At 35.2% G+C, this 26,898-nt stretch overlaps 1 protein-coding gene across 1 annotated transcript in view; it reads right to left on the bottom strand.

Annotated features, from left to right (window-relative positions):
• Positions 1-26,898, bottom strand: part of Phf14 (PHD finger protein 14) — a 130,112-nt gene that overhangs the window by 56,986 nt on the left and 46,228 nt on the right. Inside the window, exons 11-16 of the mRNA XM_038319737.2 lie at positions 26,771-26,866; positions 24,911-25,014; positions 22,897-23,028; positions 17,567-17,735; positions 5,789-5,839; positions 5,542-5,663 (exon numbers count right to left, since the gene is read on the bottom strand). Coding sequence (XP_038175665.1) covers positions 5,542-5,663; positions 5,789-5,839; positions 17,567-17,735; positions 22,897-23,028; positions 24,911-25,014; positions 26,771-26,866 — 674 coding nt within the window. The remainder of the gene's footprint in view (positions 1-5,541; positions 5,664-5,788; positions 5,840-17,566; positions 17,736-22,896; positions 23,029-24,910; positions 25,015-26,770; positions 26,867-26,898) is intronic.

The following is a 26,898-nucleotide window of genomic DNA, read 5'->3' as shown; positions in this document are numbered from 1 at the left end:
AAATACAAGAAAATAAAGTTACAAGATGACCATATTTATAAACCTTTGTTTAAATGCAAACAATTCCTTATGATTAAGCCTAGATTTGGACTATGTGATTTTTCTTCCTCTCTGATATGAACTCTGTTAAAAGAGTTAAACAAGACAGTTTTAGGCTATGAGTTATGAGAGGGATCTTGCTATGAAACTTGTGACTTTTATATTCAATCTACCATGAGAACTTGAAATATTTAATACATTGTCAAATTTGTTAACATAATTTGTTAAAACATGCAAGAAGGCAGTTTAGTGAGACGGTTTCAAAATAAACAACAACAAAGAAAGATGGGAGTCTGGGGCTGAGTTCAGTCACAGAGCGTCTGACAGCACAAGCAAGGCCATGCTTTCTCACCAGTACATTATACATACAATACACATTCAGAAAAATAATAATTTCTGTATTAGAGGTTTCCAATAAGTCAGTAATGAAGCACGTCCACAATAAAAAAAAAGTAAAATTAAAAATTCTACAAAATGTAATTCTACCTTTCATTAAAGGAAACAAAAGCAAATTATATTTTTTAAGTAATTTGAGTAATCCGGCTTTAGTGGTATTAAGTGACATGAAATGCTGAGCATGGTATAGTATAGGGTTGAGGCTGTAACTCAGATGTGGGCAGTTGCCTAGTATGTGCCAGGAGGGAACAGGAAAAAATATCTTTGAAAATAGTAACTAACTGACAGCCAAAGTTAGCTTCACTATCAGTCAAAACAAATTTCTGAGAGAAAAATTCAATTATGATACAGGAAATTTGCAGTCCTGCACACTGGTAAGGACAAAAAAATTTAAAATTTAAAAACTTAAGATTCATTAGAGATTAATATTTGAAATAAAAATCTATTATACATAAATTCTGGTGCCACTAATAGTTTACGATACAATCAAATTTAGTTTAAGAAAAACAATCTAGAAGCAAGACATTTAAAATCTGAAGAAAATAAAAGTGCTCATAGCATTATTTAGGCATAAGGCTAATATTCTAAGTTTTTGGCCCAAATGGTCCAATATCTGTATAAGCTGCCACTTACTCAAATGAAATTCCAGCATACATTTAAGAGTACAGAATTAGCTATAAAACTAAAATAGTGTCAGGTTGTTTTCTATCCTTATGCTTCTGATTAACAACTATAAGCAAAATAAAATAAAAAGTACCAGCTTAAGAGAACTCACAGATAAGAAACTTCTTTTTTCAGAAACTTTTGTGGTCTCTCTCTCTCTCAGTAGGTGTCATATTGTGTTTACCTAATTAATGCTAATTATGAGGCGTATAGTTCATCTTGCTCTCAGTTTAAGAGAAGAGTAAAAAGTTCATGGAGAAGACAGATTTTCTTGGCTCTAAAATTTATCTTTTGAAGAATCAAATACTTTGAAATAGGATTACAACATGTCTACTCTTGTATGGATGTATCAGGTTTCTTTCCTTATCTCATACACATACAAGTATTCACTGTACTTCATCTACTGAAAAGCATTTCTCCACCAGCAAGCCTTTGAAATGTATCTACTAAATATGTATCTTTATACCGTGGCCCAATTTGCTTTTAGATTCATTTATAATCACAGAGATTTTATTTAAAAGAGCCAATACTTATATGAAGCTTATTAAGTATCTATGATTCATTTATCAAGTATTTCTGAGCGTAATAAATGGAAATAAAGGCAAATTAATTACTGGGAAGTGGGCAAGGTAAATATAGAACATTATCAAGGCAGATACATGCTTAGAGAGATACCACAATTTTAACAAATCTCATGTAGGCCTTTAGCATTTAAACTGCACATTTTTGAGAACATAAAGGAATATAGTTTTAAAGAGCAAGTTCTCAGGTAATTTTTAAGTTTAAAGGCCAGCCTGGTCTATGAGATCTAGTTCCAAGACAGGCTCCAAAGCCACAGAGAAAACATGCAACAAAAAAGATCAACACAACAAAAAAAAAAAGCAGATGGTAAAATGGAAGTATTGTTTAAAAAATTCCAATTCCATAAGATTGCTTTAAAGATAAGTTAAATATTTTAAAGACCTTGATAATTCTCATATTTCTCTCATCTGGTGGAAATATTTTAATCTAATCATTTTAGAAAATACATAATGACAAATTCTAAACTTTTTGCCCCCATATTCTATAAATATTTTTGAACAAAACTAGGGTATGTATAATTTCTGATATTTATGCATATTTTCAGAAGTACTTACCACTGAAAACGCATTTGCCAATCAACAATACTCACTTACATAAACATCCTTTGCAATGCTATACAAGATTACTGTCTTAATAGCTACATAGAAAGAATTTTACAACCATTTAGCACTTATTCACAAGATACCTAAAGCAAAGTACAATCCTGCTCAACTACAATAGAGGGGAAAAACTAAAGCACAAAAATGCTAAGTAATTTGTCCAACACCTGAGAAAAATTTACAGACAAAGCAGGAAATAACAGCTAGGACCAACTAATTATAGCTGACTGATAAACTGCAAATATAAAATAACCTGAGAAATTACACATATAAACTCAACATTAAAACATTTAACTGAGAACAGAAAATAAATGTGAAGGACTTTAGTGCACAGCCTAAATTACAAAGAGATATCGTTTCAAATTCAAAGCAACCGCCCCTACAGAGTTATGGATGTTAGTTCATAGAAACTTGAGAAAATAACAAACTACATTCAGTAAAATAATATTAAGATTCCAAGGCACTTAAGCTTTACAGGAAAATATAAAACAAATACAATGAAAAATAACAAATGTCTAACAAGGCACCGAGAGATGTTTTGTATATGTATGTTGGAGTGATACACATGTTTGCGTGTGGATGTATGGATGTGCAGGTATAGACGTGGAAGCCAGAAGCAGCCAAGCGAAGAGTGCTGTCTCCTTTGGTTTGCATGTGCTTGTCTGTCTACTTATTGAGACAGTGTTTTGCACTGAGATCTGAAGTCCTGTGGTGAAGCTATAGCAGCAGCAGGTCAGTGAGCCCCCAGACCTGCCTGTCTCTTCCTCCCTATCAAAGGATTATATGCAAAATCCTGCACAACCCCACACCCAGCTTTTCTGAATAACAGAAATCCAACTTAATTTTGCTGTGTTAGTATGGCACGAAGTCTATTGATTTAGCTCCCGGCCCTTGAGTGTATTTTTATGAAAAATAAAGACATATTTAAAAGATCATTCATGAAGCCATGGGTTCAATACCAATGATTACAGATAAATAAATTAATATGTATTCAAATAATAAATTAAATATGCTAAAATTAGAGTTGAAAATAAAAAGTATGCATGATAAAGGTACAATATGATCACAGAAATGATTTTGGAGGCTTTTTCAAACAATAATGGTGACAATTATAAAATAAATGAGATGCCAGGCAAACTAACAAATATTAAGTATAAAATTAATTTACTAAGCATATGGAATTGTACATAAAAATTTCAATCCAAGAACAGTAGTGCCTAATCTGAACATATTTTGTACAATAAAGATAACATTACAACTAAAAGCATTTGTGATATTACATCATACCCACCTTAATCTCAAAATATTAATGAAAACATCTTAATTGCTTCTTTATCAATTTCTGTTCCTTAATTACAGGTAATTCATGCTCTCTTCTTTTAATAAGGTAAACCAAAAAAGCTACTTTTTCATCAATTCTACAATAACATAAATATTTTTGCCTTACAAGAGACTGACAAAATTTCAGATACTGCATATTGCAATAATGTGACTAGGAATAAAAAGTTTATAATAAAAAGTCATGAAAGAAAGTCATGAGATAAACAAGGCATATAGCTCTAAAATCTTATCAACTCTAGAAAATTATGAAACCTATTTTTGAAAAGACAACTATAGCATGACGGTTTGGAACTGCACTAGAATAAAGTCGTTCTGAAATAAAAATTGTTTTCATTTCGAATGTTAAGTATATCCAAAAATAACTCATCCCTGTAAAAATCTAGTGATCCTAAGTAAATGCATCAGACTCAATGGAGTATCTCCAAAAGAAGGATACTCTCGTGTATGAGTGCAAACAGCTGCGGGACAGTCACCAGCATTAAATCTTATACAATCTAAAGCTCATCCATCTCTTCAACCTTACCTCCAGCCCCCAGGAAATTACCTTTGCTTAAATTTTGTTAATTATATGAGGCTGTCATTTGAAAGAATGTTCATAGTAAATATGTACACACTATATTGTATTTATGCTTAGGAGACCACTTTTGATAGTCTTCAAAATTATAATGGGAAGACAAGTATTCCTGTGTATTTCTTAAACTTGGGAGAACTTAGCCATAAATGGAGTTAATCTTTACAAGTTCCTACAAGGAAATTGTTCCTACAAGGTAAGGAACTGCTTCAAAGAAATATTAGCTAGTAACAGTTTCCTAATGTTTTACTTTTTCAGTGGCATTTTTACTTTCTCCTATTCTTCATCAGTAAAAAGCAAGAAACAAAAAGCCTGATAACTTTCTATTTTATATTTAATTACTTATTATTTTGAATTAACACAACCAAATTATATTCTTAGTAACTGAAACACATGACAGCATTTTAAAAGTAAATACTAACTCATACAATACAAATATGTGTTTTATCAAATTTAAGTTCATTCTTTCTGAAAATTTACTTTCTTTTTTCCCAGTTAACTGAATATAGATTTGCTAAACACAATTTCTGAAGGAACTCAGAAAACGCTCCCATCCATATGAGTGACCCTTTGCATGGCTGTCCTCTGAAGAACTAGTAACTCTGAGTGAGCACCTTTTGCTTTCTACCCCCGCTCCCACCACCACCACCACCACCACACTCAGCACTTTGGTAGTTCCTTCTTCTAGCCAAAGATGCAAATAGCTAACACAGGAAGTCTCTGAGCCCTGAGTGGCCACTGAGCAGCACCAGCCGGGGTTCCTGCATCATGTTCTACTTAAAATTTTTCAAAAGTATGAAACAAAATAAACAAAGAAGAAAATCAAACAAAAAAAAATCAAGTCTATCTAGGCCATCTTTTCACCTTTCTTTATTTCATAACAGAGAAGCATTTAACACATTTATTTTGGAAAGCAATAAGGAACTGCTAATTAAGTTGTTGCCAATCAAAGTCTGTAATAACCAATGTGAGAAAAGTTCAACTTTTATGACACACTAAGAGACTTTAGAAACTTTCCGATCTGATGAGATAAAATAATCATCTTAGTCAGAACAAACACTTTTACAGCTTCTTTATATAAAGCATTACCAACTTATTCTTAAGAGAAAAGAAATTCTCTTCCTCAAAATTCATATTGTCAATCTGATTTATATCTAAGTCTGGAGCATAAGCATGTATAGCAGGTAAACAAGTGTATACAATCTATTTCTGAAGCACCACTGTCACTAGGCAATATTTTATAAAGGACTTGTTTGGTAATTATTTTGTACTGTATCTGGTATTTTTTAAAAAAATGATGGACATTTGACTTTAGCCCCATATAACACAAAATCTCAGTGTTCGATTTACCTGACGAGATTCTCATTGTCTCCAGTCCCTTTGCAGGTTGCACACTCAGTTCTTAGGTCTTCAGCCTTGGGCTTCTTTTGCAACACAGATTGCCTCTGCCTTCTTTCTCTAGGAACTCTTTCCTGCCATGAGAAAAAAAAAAAAAAAAAAAAAAAAACAAACTCTGAGTAGGATGAAAATGGAAAACACCCTAAGCAAGACAGTCTCCCTATGTTCAGACAAGTAAAGAGAACTAACTCATTCGAACCTCATGTTTTTCTTCCTCTGGAACAAAGCTTCGCTTTCGTCCTCTGGTTCTCTGGAAAGAAAACCCATAAAGATACTTAAGATTTAAATCATGACAAACATAAATATTTTCTGTTAAGTTTTATGGCTTAAGTTATAGTTGGAATACTGCTTGTTGGTAAAATTGTGTCATTAATTATACCTTTTTAAAAAGTACACAAGTATTTCATAGGAAAAGAAACTAAGTTTCCAAAACTATTCTAAAGGGTTTTCTTCAACATTTCATACTTCTGTTCATGTTCTGTTCACCTTTCTATGCCCAAATAAACGCAATACAATGTTTATTCCATCCAAAGACTCAGAAATTGTGTTTGAATAAAATAAATAATAAATGGGTCATTTAAACCTAATAAATGATTGTACTACAATATGTAATACAAACACAATATTTTGCAAAGTTTCAACTATTTTTCACTTTATGGTACTCATTTAATTATCACAACTTTCATATATAGGCCATTTCAGTAAAGTTTCAGAATGAAAAAGTCTATTAAAGAGAAAATATTTACTCATCTAAATTCCACAAACTTCTGTACACAATGCTCAAAAGTTTTCATAACAGTTATTGTGGGGAGAGGGATAGCCAAGTAACTATAATTCATCTAGCTTTGAATGACTTCCTCAGCCAGTTAGATCAGCTGGCTCTTGGTCCTGTCCACAGTATATTTAATTAGTAAAATGGGATAAAACAGACACCAAAGCTATTAGAATGTTCCTGAATACCATGATCTAGTTTTCATTTTTAATCATTTTAGTAGACTGTTTTCCTAAACTAATGTTTAAAGATATTCACCAAAAACATTACTCAAATTCTTAACATTGCAGTCTTAACACTATTAAAAGGCTAATTTGTACTTGTGTAAAACTAGCAAAAACATCAGTAGACTCTAGGATATGTCATTCTTCTCAATTAAAGACTACCACTGGCAGGGCAAATATAACAATCATACGTATAAGATTCAATAAATCCATTACTTTTTATGTTAGTTTAAAATTTTTTAATTAATAAAACAAATGAATACTATGTACCGCCCCTTTGCTTAATAAATCACATGTGAAGAAAAGTAAATAGATTAAATTTGCAAATTCCCCTCACCAAAATAATGATGTAAAAGAAGCAGTGTTCTCTGGAAAACACTAGGATCAGTCAAGACTGTGAAAATGTACTGTGACTACTGTATTCACTGTCTTTAAAAATACATTATTTAAATGCAAAATTTTATGAGTCATGGGAAATAAAAATCACAGGATTTCAAAGGAAGTAAAGCCGAAGCACGTGTGAACTAAGACTAGGAAAGGACAGGTCTCAAGCCCTCGGGCACCAGATGCACAGAGCATAAAGAAATGAAAAAATCAGAAAGCTTTCAAGCTACATTAAAGTTATTAGAAAACATGCTCAAAAGTACAAATATCATTTTTAAAGTAACTTCAAAAGGGACGTGAACACTCTCATTCATTTGTTTCAAAAGCAATTTCTTTTCCTAAAAGGAAGAAGATACTTTCCACAGAAAAACAATGCAAAGAAAACATCTGTGTAATATAGGCCTGGAAGGAAGTGCTACCAGGCTGCCTTTACAGTATATTTACAGCATCATCCATGAAATAGAAACAGTAGGAAGGTGAACAGGACCAGTTCCCAGCATTTGAGTCCATGAGTCTACAAGTATCAAACTAGAAATTACAACAATAATTATTTATGGGAAAAAATTAAGGACAAATTTGAAAATAGATTTACACATGATATACACATCTTCTAAAGTTTCAACTAGGTTTAATTAACAAGACTCTTCTCAAATATGTCGTATTTAAATGGCTTTTCTATGATCAAACTAGCATTTAAAAACTGGTATAAGAAAAACATTAGAACAATTTTTAAAAACAGATTTTGTGACATTTCAACAAGCATGGAACCCACAAGTTCAGCACTGGTAAGGAAGGGATGTAACGAAGCATGTGCGCAAAGCTGAGTTAAGGTGCTAGCAGAAGAGTTAGTTGAATAGCTTAACTTGGCTGAGTTACTGTGCTGACTGACTAGTTTTATATCAACTGGACACCGAACTGAGCGCCCAAGGTCCAAATGAGGAGCAGAAGGAAGGAAAACATGAGCAAGGAAGTCTGGACTGCGAGGAGTGCTCCCATCCACTGAGATGGTGGGGCTGATCCTTTTGGAGCTTACCAAGCCCAGCTGGACTGGGGCTGAAAAAGCATGAGATAAAACCGGTCTCCCTGAACATGGCTGAGAAGCCAAGGACAATAACACTGGATTTGGACCCTACTACTCATACTGGCTTTGGGGGTCCTGGCCTGTTTGGATGTTCACCTTCCTAGACCTGGATGGAGGGGGGAGGAACTTCTACTTCCCACAGGGCAGGGAACCCTTACTGTTCTCTGGACAGGAGAGCGAGGAGAAGTGGAGGAGGGAGGGGGGTAATCGGGAGGCTAGGAGGAGGCAGAAATTTTTAATAAAAATAAATAAATAAAAATAACAAGTAAAAAAAAAAGAACCCACTTTAGGTACAGGGGTATAGTAGCTACAGCTTCCTGGCTGCTACCATTCATGTCCCCAGACAAGTCCTATGGTTGACCTTTGACTTTCTATAATGTCATCTATAGATCCCCATATATGTTTTTTTTTTGACCTCAGAAAAAGCTGCCATTCAGAAACAGGATACTGTTTATATCCTCTGGTGAATGAAAACAGACATTTTAGATGTATTTTCTTCCTCCGGTCTTACATAGGTTAGGGAAATGCTGGGTGGCCTACAGTGTGGTTGTCTTAACATTTTCACATTATTGACATTTATGTGTTTCTCTTATATGCAAACTGTTCTCTAAATATGTCTAATTCCTTTGAAATTACCTTCCACATGGTAACTACATCTTGGAACTCCCAGGGAGGAGGCAAGATGCAGTTATATATTGCTTGTTAGACTGAACTATCCAATTATCCTATTCTTAATGGAATAGCCATTCTGAGCATGTGGAAGGATGATGTAAGATTCCCCTCTGTATGCTGTGGTTACCATTGGTTAATAAAGTAACTGCTTTGGTCCTATAGCAGAGCTATATGGGAACAGAGCTAGGCAGGGAAAACTAAGCTGAATTCTGGGAAAAAGAAGCGTGAAGTCAAAGAGAAGCCATAGAGCCGCCACTGGAGACAGATGTGCTGATATATGGATTAATAGAAATGGGTTAAATTAAGATGTGATAGTTAGCTAATAAGAAGGTAGAGCTAATGGGCCAAGCAGTGATTTAATAATACAAAAAAAAAAAAAAAGAATATAAACAGAGGGGGCTTAAGAAATGGCTCAATAGTTAAGATCACTGACTACTCTTCCAGAGGTCAAGGTTGAATTCCTAGAACCCATATAGCAGCTTAAAAATGTCTATAACTCATGCATGTGACGTACAGGTATATGCAGGCAAAACACCAATACACATAATATAAAGAAACTTTTTTAAAAAAGAATTTAAATACCGCCGAGTAGTACTCTAATATGTATATATTCCACACTTTCTTCATCCATTCTTCCACTGAAGGGCATCTAGGTTGTGGAGTGGGGGTATGGGTGGAAGGGAGGGGAGGGAAGGGGGAGGAGGAGGGAAGGAGATGGAAATCTTTAATAAAAAAAATGAGAAAAAAAATAAATAAAAATAAATAAATAAACAGAATATAAATAGAGAAGAAAGCATATTCTTCTGTTTTGGGGTAAAGTGTTCTGCAATTAGGTCAATTTAGTTTATAACATCTGTTCCTACAGTACTTCTCTCTGATAAGTTTTTGCCTGAAGGACCTGTCTACTGGTGAGAGAGGGGTACTGAAGATTTCCAGTGGCAGGACTGGGTTATATTCAATTGAGTTTCTGGCCAAGTAGGTTCCATGGAAATCCCCAAGCAATCTAGGCTGTTGGCAAGATAAGAGGTTGCTCTCTGAAAATTCACAACAGAGCCCTATTACCAAGGACAACACCCAGACAATTCATTGGACACTGAGAAGTGGAGCTGGTGCCAACCCATATGTTTTAGTCTATTTGGTGCAGGAAGGTACTCTTTAGACTACCAAAGAAGAAATACTCAGTCACAAACCTTTGACCTACAAGCTGTCCTACCTGCAAAATATGCTATCAGTGGTGGCACAGAACTTGTGGAAGCAGTGAAATGATGTCTAATGAACACGACCATCTCAATCAATTAAACACGGTGCATATGAGCTCACAGAGATGGAAGCAGAAAGTACAGGGCCTATGTGGGTCTACACCAAGTCATCTGCACCTATATTATAGCTATTTGCTCAGTAATGAATGAACTCCTGACTGTGAGAACAAGTGGGTCTCTGACTCTTATGCCTGCTCTTGAGACTCTTTCCCCCATTCTGTTCTGTATAACTTTGACATGAAAGTTTTTGATTTATTTTATTATGTTTTATTTTGTCATGTTTGGTTATTACCTCTTGGAAGCATGTTCTTTTCTAATAAAAGACAGAAAGGGAGTGGATGAAGAGGGGAGGGACGGTGGGGATGAACTAGAAGAAGTAGAGGGGAAGGAAAACAGTAATTAGGATATATTATATATGAAAATAATCTATTTTCAAATAAAAATAAAATAATAAATAGATCATGCTTGGAGGTTCCAACAGAGGAGCACATGGAGCAATGAAGGATAAAGGGGCCACACACCTAGCCAGCCATATCAGTCAAATCAACTCTGGTGATCACCAGGTTGACAGATATCCAGACATACTGACCACACACCCATTTTCTTCAAGGGAATCTCACTGGGAGAATAAACTACTCTTAAGGTTAGGCTGCATGCCCAGCAGTAGATAGCCAACAACAACAAATAAATGAATTCAATGGCATATATAGAGGTACCTGGACTCACAACGTCATGTCAAAGCTTTTCCTTTAAAAAATTGTCTTTAACATAGAGCCTATAATTCATGATCCTAGAGAAGCTAAATAAGAAGGTGAACCCAAAGAAAAACATATTGTTATTTTTCTGGATATTGGAAATTGATAAAATTGCCAGGCAGGGGTTGGGAGAACGGGGGTGGTGGTGAGATGGGGATAGGGGGAGATGGGGGAGAGAAGGGAGAAGGAGAGGATGGGGAGAGCTTGAGGGAATGGGATGGTTGGGATGGAGGAGGGGTGGATGTGGGAGCAGGGAAGTATATATCTTAATTACGGGAGCCATTTTAGGGTTGGCAAGAGACTTGTCTCTAGAGGGGTTCCCAGGTGTCCAAAGAGATGTCCCCAGCTTGTTCCTTGGGCAGTAGAGGAAAGGGTGCCTGAACTGGCCTTGTCCTATAGCCACACTGATGATTATCTTGCATATAACCATAGAACCTTCATCTGGTGAGGGATGGAGATAGAGACAGAGACCCACACAGGAGAACTGGACTGAGCTCCCAAGGTCCTAATGAGGAGCAGAAGGAGGGAGAACATGAGCAAGGAAGTCAGGACCGTGAGGGGCGCATTCACCCACTGAGATGGTGGGACAGATCTAATGGGAGATCACCAAGTCCAGTTGGAATGGGACTGATGGAGCATGTGATCAAACCGGACTCTTTGAATATGGCTGATGGTGGAAGCTGACTGAGAAGCCAAGGACAATGGTGCTGGGCTTTGATTCTACTGCATGGACGAGCTCTGTGGGAGCCTTGTCAGTTTGGTTGCTCACCTTCCTGGACCTGGGGGGAGTTGGGAGGACCTTGGACTTCCCATAGTGTAGGGAACTCTGACTGCTCTTTGGCCTGGAGAGGGAGGGAGTGGGGGTATGGGTGGAGGGGAGGGAAGTGAGAGGAGGGGAGGAGATGGAAATTTTTAATAAAAATAAAATACAAAAAAGTCTTTAAAATTTTTATTATATGTGTGTGAATGTACTATATATACAGTACATATATACATAGAATACACACCCACACATATTCTCTTTTGCCCCATAGTCTCTTTTTCCCCTATAGGTCTTTTGTGTATACATTATGGCTTAATGTAAAAAACACTAAACTGTTTTATGAAATTCCTGAGTTGAGAACCAGTGGATCTCTATATCTCTATCTGTTTCTTTTTAATTTTCTTGAACTCTTTTCCTTGTGTTTGTTCAGTCCTGTTTGATGTATTAATTTTTTATATTGTATTGTATTATTGCAATCCATTGGGAGCCGTTTTGTTTTCTAATGAGTCAGAGAAAGGGGAAGTGGAACATAATTGGAAGGAGTGGAAAGAGGGGAACCATAATCAAGATATGTAAGAAAAACTCTATTTTCAATGAAAGGAAAAAAGGAACACAAATAGAAATGTCATTTTAGAACTATGTCACACAGTAAAAACAACAGAGATAAAATATTTTCTCTTAAAATATCAATAAGCAATAGGAACACTAATGTAAATCAACACTGGTAAGGAAGGGATGAAATATTACTATACACCTAATGGCTATATTAAAAAGACAGATAATAACAAAGGCTAGAATATGAAATGAGACCTCAGCTACTCCTAACAGAAAGCAGAAGCATCCTGAGAATTAATAATACGCTTTATAACTTCTCGTAGGGCAGTCTTTAATTCCAGCACTTGGGAGGCAGAGACAGGTAGATCTCTGTGAGTTTGAGGCCAGCCTGGTCTACAGAGGGAGTTCCAGGAAAGGCTCCAAAGCTACAGAGAAATCCTGTCTCGAAAAAGGAAAACAAACAAACAAACCAAAAAAAAGAAACCACCTTGTAGATAATATCTAAAAATGGGTCCTTGGTCCATCCAAAATCTATGAACATTCATGGTAACCTGACTTATACCAGCCAAAAAGCAAAACATACCAAAATTTACATCAACAGTTAAGTGAAACCTATAAATGATTACAGAGGGAGAATTGGTTAATAATAGAAGTTAAAGTATAGATATATGCCAAAATATGAATAAATCTTGAAGGTGAAGGCACACTAAGTTGAAGAAACTAATCTGTGATTTACATAGAATTCCCAAATAGACAAGTCTATATCAATCAGACGAGTAGCTGCACAGTTTTGGGAGATTGCAAGAGAGAAAAGGCAGTCACTATTAAAACATACAGAATTCTGAAGAGTAAGATGATAAACGTGAGCCTGAAATTATGGTAATAGATACATAACTCCATAAATGTACTAGAAACCACTGAATTACATATATTTTAAATAGATGAATTAATGGCATTTGAATATTTCATTTGGTCTATTATTTTTTAAATCAGCCAAAACTAAACAGTAAACTGTTATAAAGATTAAAATATAATAAAATAATCTCCCATTACTGCTTAATGGCTAAATTTTATACTTAAGTCATATATATAAAAACTAAAAGACAAGTTGCAAATTTGGTTCTATTTTCCATCAATTATAAAATAAAGTAATTAAGGACTATAAAATCCATCTAATATCTCCTATCTCTTAACAGGAAAGCATTTTATAAGTATAAATTAACTACAACCCTATTAGAATTGCCTCATTCATATATATATATATATATATATATATATATATATATATATATATATATATATATGGCTTCAAGTAAAAATCATCAAGTGTTATCATAATTTCCCATTTGTTTCAAATGTTAAAAGAAATATAAAGATATTCAGATATACTTGTTCCTATCACTGCTTAAAGTAAAACAAATCCAGTATCTCAGATTTCTACATAATTTTCTTTGGCTAAAATCTAAGTTTTGGAGTTTATAATCTATTAGAGAGATGCTGGGGGAACAATATATGCTCTTTTTTTCAACTTTTAGAGATCATCTATATTCCTTAGTTCATAATCCTCTTCCTCCACCATCAGAGGCAACATTGTTTCCCTTCTGAATCCTTGCTTGTGACCACATTTCTTAGACTGATGGCAAAAGTTCTATTTTCAGGTACTTATTTGTTTAGATTAGAACAACATAATATTCCCAGTTAATCCCCACACCCCAAGGTCTATTAACAAAACCGTATCTGTAAAAGCCCATTTCCCAAGGGAATGTTTTCACAAGTTCTAACCACTGCATCTTGAGTATTTTGAGGCAGGTGTGTCATTTCTCTACCTAATAGACTATAGGACTCCAATGCAATACTAAATACATGGTTAAAGGTATCATACCATGTACAGAATGGGCATTCAGGATATAAGTGAGTAGGCAGAGTGCTTGCCTAACATAATGGAAGGTTCTTGGTTTAGTTCTCAACACCATATAAAACTAGGAATGGTGGTAATGTCTGAACATGGTCCAGGAATAGAGTCATGTGAGGAAATTCTGAGTGCTTGTGAGAAGACTCCAAGAAAACAAGACAAGAATCTTGTGACCCCAGTTTCTTCAATAACACAAATGTTCCTAGAATGGATTTCGTGCTTCTTCCAGGTGTAGCAGAAAGGAGTGAGTTGACTTTAGATTACTCATTACAACTGGCGACTGCTATTTGCTTATATGCCTCTATGAGAAGCATGTTTTTGCCACGTTCAGTTTGTCCTTGAGATTTTGTACAGCTTGAACTTGTGAGAACTTTATTCACAAGATTCTTCTTAACCCTTGAAGTATAAATTGTTTATTGCTCTGGATAAAGGTGACTTGCGTGAGCCTTTAGTCCACCTCATTGTTAGGCTCCATTCTCTAGCAGTAAGCAGTGGTGCACACTTGAGAGTTAAAAATAGGAGGTTCAAAAGTTCAAGGTCAGCCTTTTGAGACTGGAAACCCTGTTCTCAAAAATATTTGTAAATGGTGCAGTTAAAAGTGACTATCTATTAACAAAAATATTGCTTATATTTAAAAATAATATTTATATGATTCACATGAACAAGATTCTATTTTTTAATCTTTTGTTGTTGTTGTTCTTTCTCAAGACAGGGTTGCTCTTAATCCCAGCACGAGGGAGGCAGAGGCAGGCGGATCTCTGTGAGTTCGAGGCCAGCCTGGTCTATGAGAGCTAGTTCCAGGACAGGCTCCAAAGCCACAGAGAAACCCTGTCTGGGGTGAGGGGGAAGCCAGGGTTTCTCTGTTAACTACTCTGGCTGTCCTGGAGCTCACAGAGATCTGCCTGCCTCTGCTTTCCAAGTACTGGGACTAAAGATGAGGACTACCACCACCCAGGAGAACAAGATTCTTAAATATGTAAAAATCACACAAATTAATATAGGTAAGAATCCTATAGCAGTCATAGTGAAGTGCTACTTCTGGTTTAAATTTAGTAAAAGTTATAACAAATTTCATTACACATTACAAATTAGAAATATTTTCTGTCAATTCACTCATTTAAAGCTAACTAGAATTACCATCTAAAGAAACATATGTCTGGCTTTCTTTCACATTGACACTACTCTTAAGGACACCAAAGAAAATACCATCTTGGTATCAGAATATAGCATCAAAGGAAAAAGAACTAATATCTCATACTTCTAATGCAAGCCTTAGGGAAGCAGAGGCAGGCAGAGTTCCAGGGCAGTCTAGTCTACACAGTCAGCTCCAGGACAGCCAACACTACTTAGAGAGAGCCTGTATCAAAGAAATGGAAAAAGAACAAAAGAAGAAAAAACAAAACCAAAAAAAAAAAAACAAAACAAAAACAACTGAAAAATAAAAAAGAGAGAGCAATATCTCACTTATTAAGTAAGGGAAACAATAACCAAATGTGTAAGAACCATATCATTTATATTTCCATTGTGCAGACCACAAAAGAGGACATGAGAAATTAATTCAGACTGCCTAGACTGGATTTCTCCTGTGCTTCTCACGTTTGTATTTGTGCTAGAATGGATAGTGTTCTCATGCTTTCACAGTTGTGCCCACTGTTGTACTACTCTCCAAACAGATGCATGGAAATATATGCACAATCACATGAATCACTGCCGATGACTTTCGGCATCTGTTTGTATGGTTTTAGTCTATTATATTTACTTTTCAATGAATGAATATATAACTCTTGCCAATTCTTTGAGCTCACTGAAAATACTCTGAGTTCAAAATTTAAAGAGTTTATTTATAAAGCATTTCTATTTATTATTACTAGGTGCATGAGGATCTCTTTCAACAGGCAACTGTTTTAAGTAAGGGTTCTGTGTATGTTTTTTATTTACATCAGTGGTATACATTTTCTCTACAGACCCATAAGGGCTGACCTGCACTTATGACTTTTAGGGGAGATATCTTTTACTTTTTTCTCTTGTGCCAAGACATACCTTTTTTCAAGAAAATAAAAAACTTTATCCTTGAGGGATATATATACTTTTAGGTTTAGTGTTCTTATTTGTATTGTTATATTTTTTTTCTCATGGTTTATTTTTTTATATTTAAAAATTTCCATCTCCTCCCCTCCTCCTCCCCCTTCCCTCCCCTCCCCTCCACCCATACCTCCACTCCCTCCCTCTCCAGGCCAAGGAGTCATCAGGGTTCCCTACTCTATGCTAAGACCAAGGTCCTCCCAACTCCCCCCAGGTCCAGGAAGGTGATCGACCAAGCTGAGAAGGCTCCCACAGAGCCCGTCCATGCAGAAGAATCAGAGCCCAGCGCCATTGTCCTTTGCTTCTCAGTCAGCCCCCACTGTTGGCCACATTCAGAGAGACGGGTTTGGTCGCATGATCCATCAGTCCCATTCCAACTGGAGTTGGTGATCTCCCATTAGTTCTGTCCCACTGTCTCCATGAGTGAACACACCCCTCACGTTCCTGACTTTCTTTCTCATGTTCTCTCTCCTTCTGCTCCTCATCAGGACCTTGGGAGCTCAGTCCAGTGCTCCAATGTGGGGCTCAGTCATTTTCTTCATCTATCGCCAGGTGGAGGTTCCCTCGTGGTCCTGACTTTCTTTCTCATGTTCTCTCTCCTTCTGCTCCTCATGGACTGTTTTTATTTTTAATTTGTTTTAATTTAAATTTGTTTCAAAGAGCCTTTACTATTTTAAAGTTAAGTTGTCTCAAAAAATCCACTAAAAAACCCCACATAACAATTTATTATTATTTGAAAAGTTATTTGTTTGTTTGTTTGTTTGTTTGTTTATTGGTTGGCTGGTTGGTTGAGCGAGTTTCTGTGTAGCCTTGGATATCCTGGAACTCATTCTGTAGACCAGGCTGGCCTCCAACCTCCTGGAAGACCTACATTTACTTTGTCTTTATATTTTGTGTGTTTGAGTGTGTGTGTGTTGTGTTGTGGTTCAGTCCTTTCCTTTCTTTCCATCTCATGAGTGCCAGGAATGAAATTTAGCGAATTTCAAACAGTCCGCAACTCAACAAATCTATATCTTCTCTAAATGCTCAGTACCATACTACAGGGGGCATTTACAGAATTAGCTAAAACAAACATAATGCTATAGAAGGAAAAAGTTTGATTTCTCCATTCACACAAAACTCCCAACTTGACAGACTAAATTAAGTACTGTTCATGACTACACAGGTTTGAAATATAATTCCAAAGATTAGGGATGAGAGATCCAAAACTGAGAAGAAGGGTAATCTGTTATACCTGTGAGCTTGCTGAGGCAGGCATAGGAGTCTAAGGCTTCAGTAATGTCCTATTTTTAAGTGGAGTGTTAGATATACTGGTACTCGCCAGTAAGCTTTTACCAGAACTCATAAACTAGATTCTCAGTAAATACAACATGCTACTGAATACTGAATTCTTAGAAACAACCAAGCACAATATGGACACCTGTTTGACTTCTGAGAGTATGTTTATGCTATAAATCCTTTACCTTTGTAAATTTTGCATCAGAATGTCACTAAGACAAATAAAGGAAGAATAAATACCGTGTTTCTTATTGGAATCTTCTTGGGCTCTGGTGGCACGTCCTGTGGAACAAATTTCACTGGCTCCTTAATCTGTCTCCTTGATCGTTTGGTTCCGTCTGGCAAGGTCTCCATGGCCATGTCTGCTTCCATGTCACTGCTCCCTGCCTGGTCACACTCTGAGCACTGCCTGAACAAATTTTTGTTAAAATGAGGTCACATATTTATTATCTTCTGATTTTAGCAACAAATTCTATAAATACAGAAAGAATTCGTACACAAATACACACATACACAAATACACACAGGTAGTATGATAATGAAAACACACAGAAACCCACCTCTACCCCTGCGAAAATGACTACAGGACTATATTATAGAAACAATTCAATGTATCCACATACTACAAAAACAAATGGAACAATGCTATTGTGAACCAAATAACTCATAGATCACAGACTAAGAAGGCATCTTCTCTTTGGAAACGATGACCTTTTTTTAATGTGACATATACTAAAAAATCTTTTATGGACTTCTATTCTTATATTCCTTTACCATTCCTTTTCATTGTATTTACTGACACAGTGTGCTGGATATACTATTTTGGAAAAAAAAAAATGAGATTTGTTGAATTTGGGGGAGAGTAGGCATTTTACTTGGTAGATCAAGTAAAAACTACATTGTCACTGAAGACCTTGAAATATTTATTCTGCCAGATGTATGTGCCCATTAAAACATTACAACCATGCTGAGCATAGTGGTTCATGCCTTTGATCCCAGCACTTGAGAAACAGAGGCAGGAGGATCTCTGAATGTTCGAAGCCACCCTGGTCTACAGAGTTCCGGGACAGTCAGGGCTGTAACAGAGAAACCCTGCCTCAAAAAAACAAACAAATAAAACAAACAAGCAAAACACAATACCACCATCTATTAAAAGTAAAAGAATAAAAAAGTATATTTCCAAAAGTTTGATTTGTGGTATATGATATGATATTTATGTGTTGGTGTTTGTACCATTGAATGTAACTTAAAATTTCAAACATCTCTAAACATTTATCTCTTAATTAGCTCTCCATCAAAATTTTTATTTTTGATATATCAATACTACAGATTTACTTTGAAGCTTTATTTTCAAAACTGAGATATTTAAATTCTCGGCTCTACAACATAAATACAAAGTACCATTTGTTTTGCTGATGCGATCATATTAACTGCTACAATTCAAAATAACCAGTGAGAAAAACAAAGCGTTATTCTAAGTAATGAATTACTTAGAAATGCATATGCGTATGTTACTAGGCAACTAAAGATGTTTTATACAATAACAAATCAATAATAAACTAAAGTGCCTTTATACTTCTCTAAATAAAGACATCAGTAACTGATATTGGTACTATATAAATACCTTACATAACTCCAGAATTTAAATAGTAGCTATATTCTAAGAGAAAAATAAAATTATGAAAAACTGTTAAATGCTAAGGTTTTGTTTTTGTTTTTAATAATAAAATACCACAGCCATTTAAGTAAATAAGTCTGCAAACAATATCAAATTATGTCTCAAATGGATCATTTTTCTTCTTTATATCTCTAAATTATACAAACTAATAACAAATTGATCATTTTCATCGGATCACTGAAATGTCAAAGTTTCTCAAGCATTCCAACCCTGTGTCTGTGTGTGTGTGTGTGTGTGTGTATGTGTGTGCATGTGTGTGCGCACATGTGCTAGCACTCACGAGTATACACATGGGCAGTGACCTGTACACTTGGAGAGCAGAGGACAACCTGAGGGTTGGTCCTTAGGTCTCCTATTGGCTTGTAGCTTACTGATTAGGATACACAGTGTGACCAGCAAGCCCTGAAGATTCACAGTCTCTGCCTGAGCAATACTGAGATTTCAATCATGCACCAACATCAGATCTGGCTCATATGGCTTAGGGATATCAAACTTAGGTCATCAGACTTGCGCAGTAAGCACTGTAGAAACTGAGCCTTTCCCCTGTCACCCATATAACTGTAAAATGCATACGTCCCTACAATATGAAAACAGGTACAAAAGTGTGTAATCAGGTTTGTAAATGAAAACATGTCATTTTATTTCTGTTTCTGTAACGACTACTCATCATTACAACATTCTGTTATGTTCATTCTCAAACCCACTAAAAACTGTGACAAATTAATTTGTTCTAGAAGACTCAGACAAAAAAAAATGTCATGCTGTGAATCCCCAAAACATCAAAAATCTCAAAATATCATGAAAATTTTGTAGCTGACAATAAAGAACATATATTCCAATTTTAAGGCAGTTGCCATGAGTCATGCCATATACACCTAACACAGATGGGCAGCTTTTACTTGTGACAATATATTATACACTGCATTATACACCTTCAAACACCCTTTAAGATATCTACGTAACAGTCTAGTATAAAAGTCACAGCATATCTAATTCAATGAGATCACAGAACACTTGGAATGTGATGATTATCCTGGAATGTCAAAGGCATGTACCCGAATTCATTTAGTAATCTATGGCACTACTATGATACATAAGCATATTAATCAAACTCACCTTATCATCTATATATTAATACATACATTCTATCAGAGATAGGTCCTACAGTTTGTAATTCCTGTGCAAAAAAAAAAATCTTAAAATAATTGAAGTAATCAAAACTATTAGCTGACACTGCCCCCTCAAAGATCCAACACCATGAATGGGAAGCCCTCTTTTGATTTGTAGTCCAAGGTTGTACAATGGACTTTCAAAAATATGGGTTGTTATTGCCCACAGTTGTCCTGGAGGTGGAAGGTAAATCCCTATTGCTGAAAACACTAAGCACTGCAGACATAGGGCTCAGAGGCTCCCAAGCTGGGGCTGACCTGGAAGCCGCCTTGCCCGAAAAGCAAGAGTAGTGTTTGGAAGGAGAAAAAAGGAAGAGATGATTAATTATATTATACTTCCAAAAATAAAAGAAAAATATTTTTAAAAACTATTAAATAAAATAAAGTTTGAACACTGAACAACAAAACTTCATGTGAGGAATTATGCAAAAGAACAATATTCACTTTCATGTTGAAATACCAATATAACCTTTTCAATTTGCTACACATTCTGTCCAGCACCACTATCAAATCATCTCTTAAAAAACATTCTTCAACTCTGGCATGGTAGCACACATCTTTAATCCCAGCACTCGGGAGGCAGAGACATGCCTGAGTTCAAAGCCAGTCTGATCTACAGAGTGAGTTCCAAGACAGCCAGGTCTATACAGAGAAATCCTGGCTTGGAAAAAAAAAATCCTCAAATAATCACCAATGGTTATTTCTGGTTAGGATAGAAGACAAAAAGATGCACGCCTATGACCAGTTAAGAGGAAGGGTCATATACCCTGAAAAGAAGAGAGTTAGAAGTTCATCAAAGTTATGACCAGACCTCTGAAAAATGCAGAAAAAAAGACTGGAATGCACAGAAGAGAAGTAAAATACACAACTCACAAAAGCCACATGTTTTCCCATATATGCATATGTCTAAATTGTATATGTTTTTGCACATGTTGTTTGTGTGTAGGTGAAGGCCAGAGGAAGGCAGATACCTTGTGTCTTCCTCCACCGTTTTCCATTTTATTTTTGTGTTGCTGTTGTAAAAAATTTTTTCATACAATATATTTCTGCTCATGTGTTCCCCTCCCCCAGCTCATCCCAGATCCACTTTATTTGTTGAGACAGATTCTCTCATTCAACCTGGAACTCATAGGTCCAGCTATGACTCTTCCAGGAGTCTCATGTTTTTGCCTCCAAGGGCTAAGATTACACACACTGAAACCACACAGCGCTTCTTATTCTGACTGTAGGGATGCAAACACAGGTCCTCAAGCAGGTACAACAAGCACTGTAGCCCACTGAGTCATCTCTCTGGCCCCTAAAGCCAGAGCCTTTTAATAGATTGCAATGCTAGGATTCAGGTCCTTTTCTTTTCTAAAACTAGAAATGATGTGGGATTCCCCTCTGTATATGCTGTGAATTTGTTTTATTGCCATTGTTAATAAAGAAGCTGCTTTTGGCCAATAACTTAACAGGATAAAGCTAGGCAGAAAATAACAGAGATGTACAGAGAGAGAAGGCAGAGTCAAGGAGACGCCATGTAGCTGCCTAAGGAGACAGATGCCCCAGAACCTTACTAGTAAACCATGAGTCTAATGGTAAGGAATGGGTTAACATAAGATGTAAGAGTTAGTTAACAAGAAGCCTGAGCTAATAAGCCAGGCAATGTTTTAATTAATATAGCTTTTGTGTGATTATTTGGGGATCTGGGTGGCCTGGAACAAAAAAGCAGCCTCTGCCTACACAGAACAATTACTTTTGCGTAAAAATAATATTCATATTCACTTTATAGCTTTTCCTTGCCTGCATTTCCCTTCCTGAAATACTGCAACAATCAGTCTATTAAAATCTGAGCATCTGTCTCCTCCTTACAATAAACCTAGGATAAAATTCATTATCTACATCTGGGATGGTTACTGTTAACAGTCACCTTGACAGAATCTATAATCACCTGGGAGATTCTAAGGATACACCTGTGGGCACTATCTGGATTATGTTAAGTGACACAGAAAACCCCATCTTACTGCATGACCACTACCTAGGCATGAGACAAAGCTCTCTCTGCCTTGACACCACAGCCATGAGGGCCTGTACCTTGAACTGTGAGCAAATAGGACCTCTCTCAATCTTAAGTTGTTTTTGTCAGGGTGTTACATCACAGAAACAAGAAAACAAACGTCAATAAAATATCTGTAGTGATCCAACATGACTAAGTCAGTGAAAAGATAATTAAGAAATGGTTGTCATGGCTGGGATGTAGTTAAATTGGTAGAGTGTTTGCTAAGCACACAAGAGCCCTGGGTTCAGTCCCTTATACATAAACAGCATGTTTACCCCGCCAATAATACCATCACTCAGGAGGGAGAAGCAGGAGGCTAGGAAATTGATGGCTATCTCCAGATATATATGACTTCAATATAGGACTGGAAAATGAGATTCTGTCTTAAAAAAAAAAAAGGTTTCAAAATTTCTGGATTTTCAAAGAATGGCTGATGAAACTTAAAACTTGTTTAACTTCAAAATAAAATTAATGAATTTGAGAAATACCAAATCATAAAAAGAAAAATCCCTGGTGGCTTATGTAAGAAAGAACACACTGCTAAGATTAAAAATTTAATTTCTACAAAAATTATTCATGTAATAGAAAGACTTTAAATATTCAATTCAAAAGTATGAAAAATACTTTACTATGAATCAGTGATATAGAAAACCAATTCCAACCACAAGCAGTCTGCATCACTCACCAGTAACTGTTTTTGGTCTTTCTTGGCATCCGTGTAAGGGGAGGATCAAGGCACCCGAGATGGTAATGCAGCTTGCAGGTGTCACACAGTAAAAGAAGGTGCTGATCATGGTTCTTCTTACAAATTCCACAACTTCAATAAAAGCAGCAAATAAGAATTACACTGATATCCGTAGGGAAACAGTTTCACTATAGCAGCTCTGAGTTCAACCGTCTTCTGTTAACGTTATTTCTGTCCTTAGAGACTGAATTTTGCTATATGGCCCTGACCTCATGTAGGAACAACAGGTGTATGCTGAAGGACCCTGCAGTCAACTTATGTTTTTCATAGTACCCATTGTTTTAACAACACTAGTAACTATTAGAGCTAAATACAGAATGTTAAAAATAGCTTAGTTCTAATATACGCTTAAAGTTTTCTAACACTAAACTCATTAAAGAATGGGAATACTTAAAGATTCTCAACATAGCCTTTTGATTATCATTTAAAATTTATGTTATTAGCTCAATTTTTCTTTAGAAACATAAACTATGAAACAAAAATTTGAAAAACAGTATTATAATTTTGAAAACTACCCAAAAGGTCAAAAAATTATTTCACAATTTTTTATTATTAACTGCAAACCTTTCATATAGCATTAAACATATAAATAAGCTACACTTCTATGTCTCTTTTCACAAACGCCAGACCTTGAATTAAAATAAAAATACTAATTGATATTAGTGATAATATCACAAGTGACAGGAATTTTAGTTAACATTTCTCATGGGAAAACAAAATTTTACTTCTAAGAAAATGAGCACCATGGCTTGAAAACTTAGCATATATTTAAATTGGGGACATACAGAATGATGGAAAAGTTGTCTGAGAACATAAGAAAAACAGGAATGCACAGCAAATTGAAGAATAATAATGTCAGATGTTTTCAATATTCCTAGAAAACACCTATGTAAAGCTGTAATAATAAAACAAATGAACAGTAGTAATCAAAAAACAAAATGCCTGATCTTAAACAAAAATCAGTTTAAACATATTCTGAAGCAAAAAGTAACTGTAGTCATAAAACCCAGAAGTCTAGTGCTATGCCTAATATTTTCAAAAGAACCAACCACACTTGGGAAAACAGTTCTGGGTATACACTAACGTTCACATTAAAAATTAAGACAATGTGCTTTTCTATATTTCACATATATACATACATGTAAATGTGCATATACAGGCATTTTATTAATATGTGTATTTAGAGCATATAAATAGATATAAATACAGCATTTTCTAAACTCTCACTTATTGTGATTAATACGTTACAGGAAAAAGTGATATCTTATTTAAATATAGAAAAAATGAGGACTTTATTTATAGAAAGTGGAATTGTCATGAAAAAGTACAATGATCAATACTGTTAAAATACTAAGTAAAGGAAATAAAGGAGAAAAGTATGTTTGGAAAAGAAATTATTACAACTGATCAGGGAGAGAAAAAGTACAAACAGATTAAAATATAAAAGTAATCATCTTTATCCACTATCATTCATCCCTACTTAAATAAAAGCAAAATTTTACAACTCATTCAAGTAAAATATAAATGTTCACTTTTTTTATTATGTTCATTAACATAATAATTACTTAATTATTGATTATAAGTAAATTTAAAAGATTAAATTTAACATAACAGGCACAACACCTAATTTTGCAATTTCTTCAAATTTAACACTCTCTCAACTGAGCTATTTCATCTGGGTATTTTCTAATTTCTTAAAAAGAATTCTGTTCCATGGGACATATAAAAATTTATTCTCAGTTCCTAAGAACATGATTTATCTTTCTGATGAATAACAAATATCTCTTGTATCATCCACCCTACAAAGCATTTTTGATCAAATGAACCTGAAACACACTTAGCTGGAATTCTGAAATGGACCATAATTCGCTCTCAAGATATGTAAAGCAGCTTCTGACTAGTACATATTAGTTGAAAAATAAACAATATTATCTTTTATGATTTTATTACTTGCCTATAAAGTACTGTAGGAAGAGCAGATGTCTTGTGTGTGCCTCCTTCTTTCTTACTTGGTTTTCTCTCCTTGGGTGCTCGTAAGATTGCTGGTACATTCAGCTTCTATTGATATGAACAAAGGCAGTAGATGCTGCTTTAAAGATGAGTAAAAGAAACATCTTCCCCATTTGCTACTAGATGTAACTAAATAAGCTAGGGTTCAGAGAGGCAAATCTGCTTTACCAGATACATTAGCAAAGAGAAAGAAAACCAGTTTTAAATCACAACTGCTTCTATTAGAAAACTCTAACTGCACAATCTCATCAGTTCTTAGAAACACACTTGATAGTATGAGAATTATACTACTTCAGCTCGAAAACCCTAAAATAGGGGCTCAGTAGAGAAGGCTTAACAACCTAACTAACACACTACACTTTGGCAAAAACATAGTGTTGTTTCTTTGTAACTTCCAAGCTATATTGCTGTTCCTTAGGTTAATTAGAAAAATTATCTTATTGGACCAAACCCTGTAAAAAAGCAGAGGAGATTCTCTTTGGCTCCCTACTAATCTATAGTATGCTGGCTTCAGAGACAGCAACCATCTATCAAAGTCATTTCTTAGTGGCCCAGTGAGCCCACATCTGTTCAGCCAACTGGAAAAACATCACAAAATGATAAACGTGAATTTTATGTCTGTGCATGCCACCTTCACACAATGCAGTTTGCAATCTTCTATGAAGTTATTTAATAAATAAAAATGTCCTTTATAGTAGATAATATTTTAAGCTGTAGAGGACGTTTTTATGGAAAAAATATAAACCAATCCAAAACAAATGCTAGATTGGCAAGCAACCTCTTACACTCCCCAAATACCATAACCTTCCTAAAATCTATTAATTACCTATTAACATAAACAAGAGTTAATAAGTCCAAAGGCAACTCTTCCTCTTTGCCTTTTAAAATGAATTATTCTTTGTAGTTCCACTGAGATGCAATCTGTTCACAAAAGAAGTTTCTTCAAAGTCAACAGGGTACTATACAATTCAACATGAATTACTTTAGATCTACATAGACTATCTCCGGAAGTTGATTTTTACAGGTGTCTAAGATGAATACAATTAAAAGTCTTACAAACTACTTTTACAGAAAAAGAACCACAAACAGGGAGTCTCTATCACCTATTTTTAATAACTGAAATTATCTGAAACAAAAATCTTATCATTTATTGCACAATATATAAAAGGACATCCAAAAACCTCCATTTTATTATGTTTTTCATTTTAATATGAAGCACATGAACAAACTACAATTGCTCAAGGAGAAAGGGCCTTCCTTTTGCTTGCCCTATAACTACAACTAATAGTTACCAACGGATTAAAAAAAAAAGCACACTTTTAATATCTAAGTTTCAAATACTGTATCTCTTGTTCAGATGAAAACCAAATTAACATGAAAATCATGGCTGTGGTTTGAATTTTTAATTTTAAATACAAACTGAAGAAATAAGTAGGGCATAAGAATGGAAAAGAAAAAATTATGGCGAAGAATCTAAAACCACTGAATAAAGAATATACTAGAGAAAACTCATGCTTCATATCTTAGCTCATCAGAAATGACAGGTCAATCAATTTGAGCAAGTGGGAAAAAATGCCATCAAGAGAGTTGATGAAAGAACCAAATTAAGCTACAGGTTCTCAGCAGGCAGTGGCTGCCAGTAGTCTGGAAGTATTTCAGATAGAAATCATTACTCCAGGGAATTAGGTAGGCTCTGATCGAACAGAATTATTTAGTTAGCAAAGTGGCTGTTGTGTAGGAAATATGTACTAAGGATAATTTCAAAGAAGGTAAGAATTGAAGAGAGTTACTAAAAGAAACTAACCTGCCCTGTAATTCGGCCAAGTAAGGCCCATATTCCTTGCCCTTCACTTCGAAGTTTCCCATTCAGATTCTGCAGTTCCTCTAAAGATTCACAGAGCTAAAAACGAGTAAGTAAAACTAGTAAGTTTT

The sequence above is a fragment of the Arvicola amphibius genome, chromosome 2 (genome assembly GCF_903992535.2).
Source record: "Arvicola amphibius chromosome 2, mArvAmp1.2, whole genome shotgun sequence".
Lineage (NCBI taxonomy): Eukaryota > Metazoa > Chordata > Mammalia > Rodentia > Cricetidae > Arvicola > Arvicola amphibius.
This window is presented reverse-complemented; position numbering and strand designations above follow the sequence as displayed.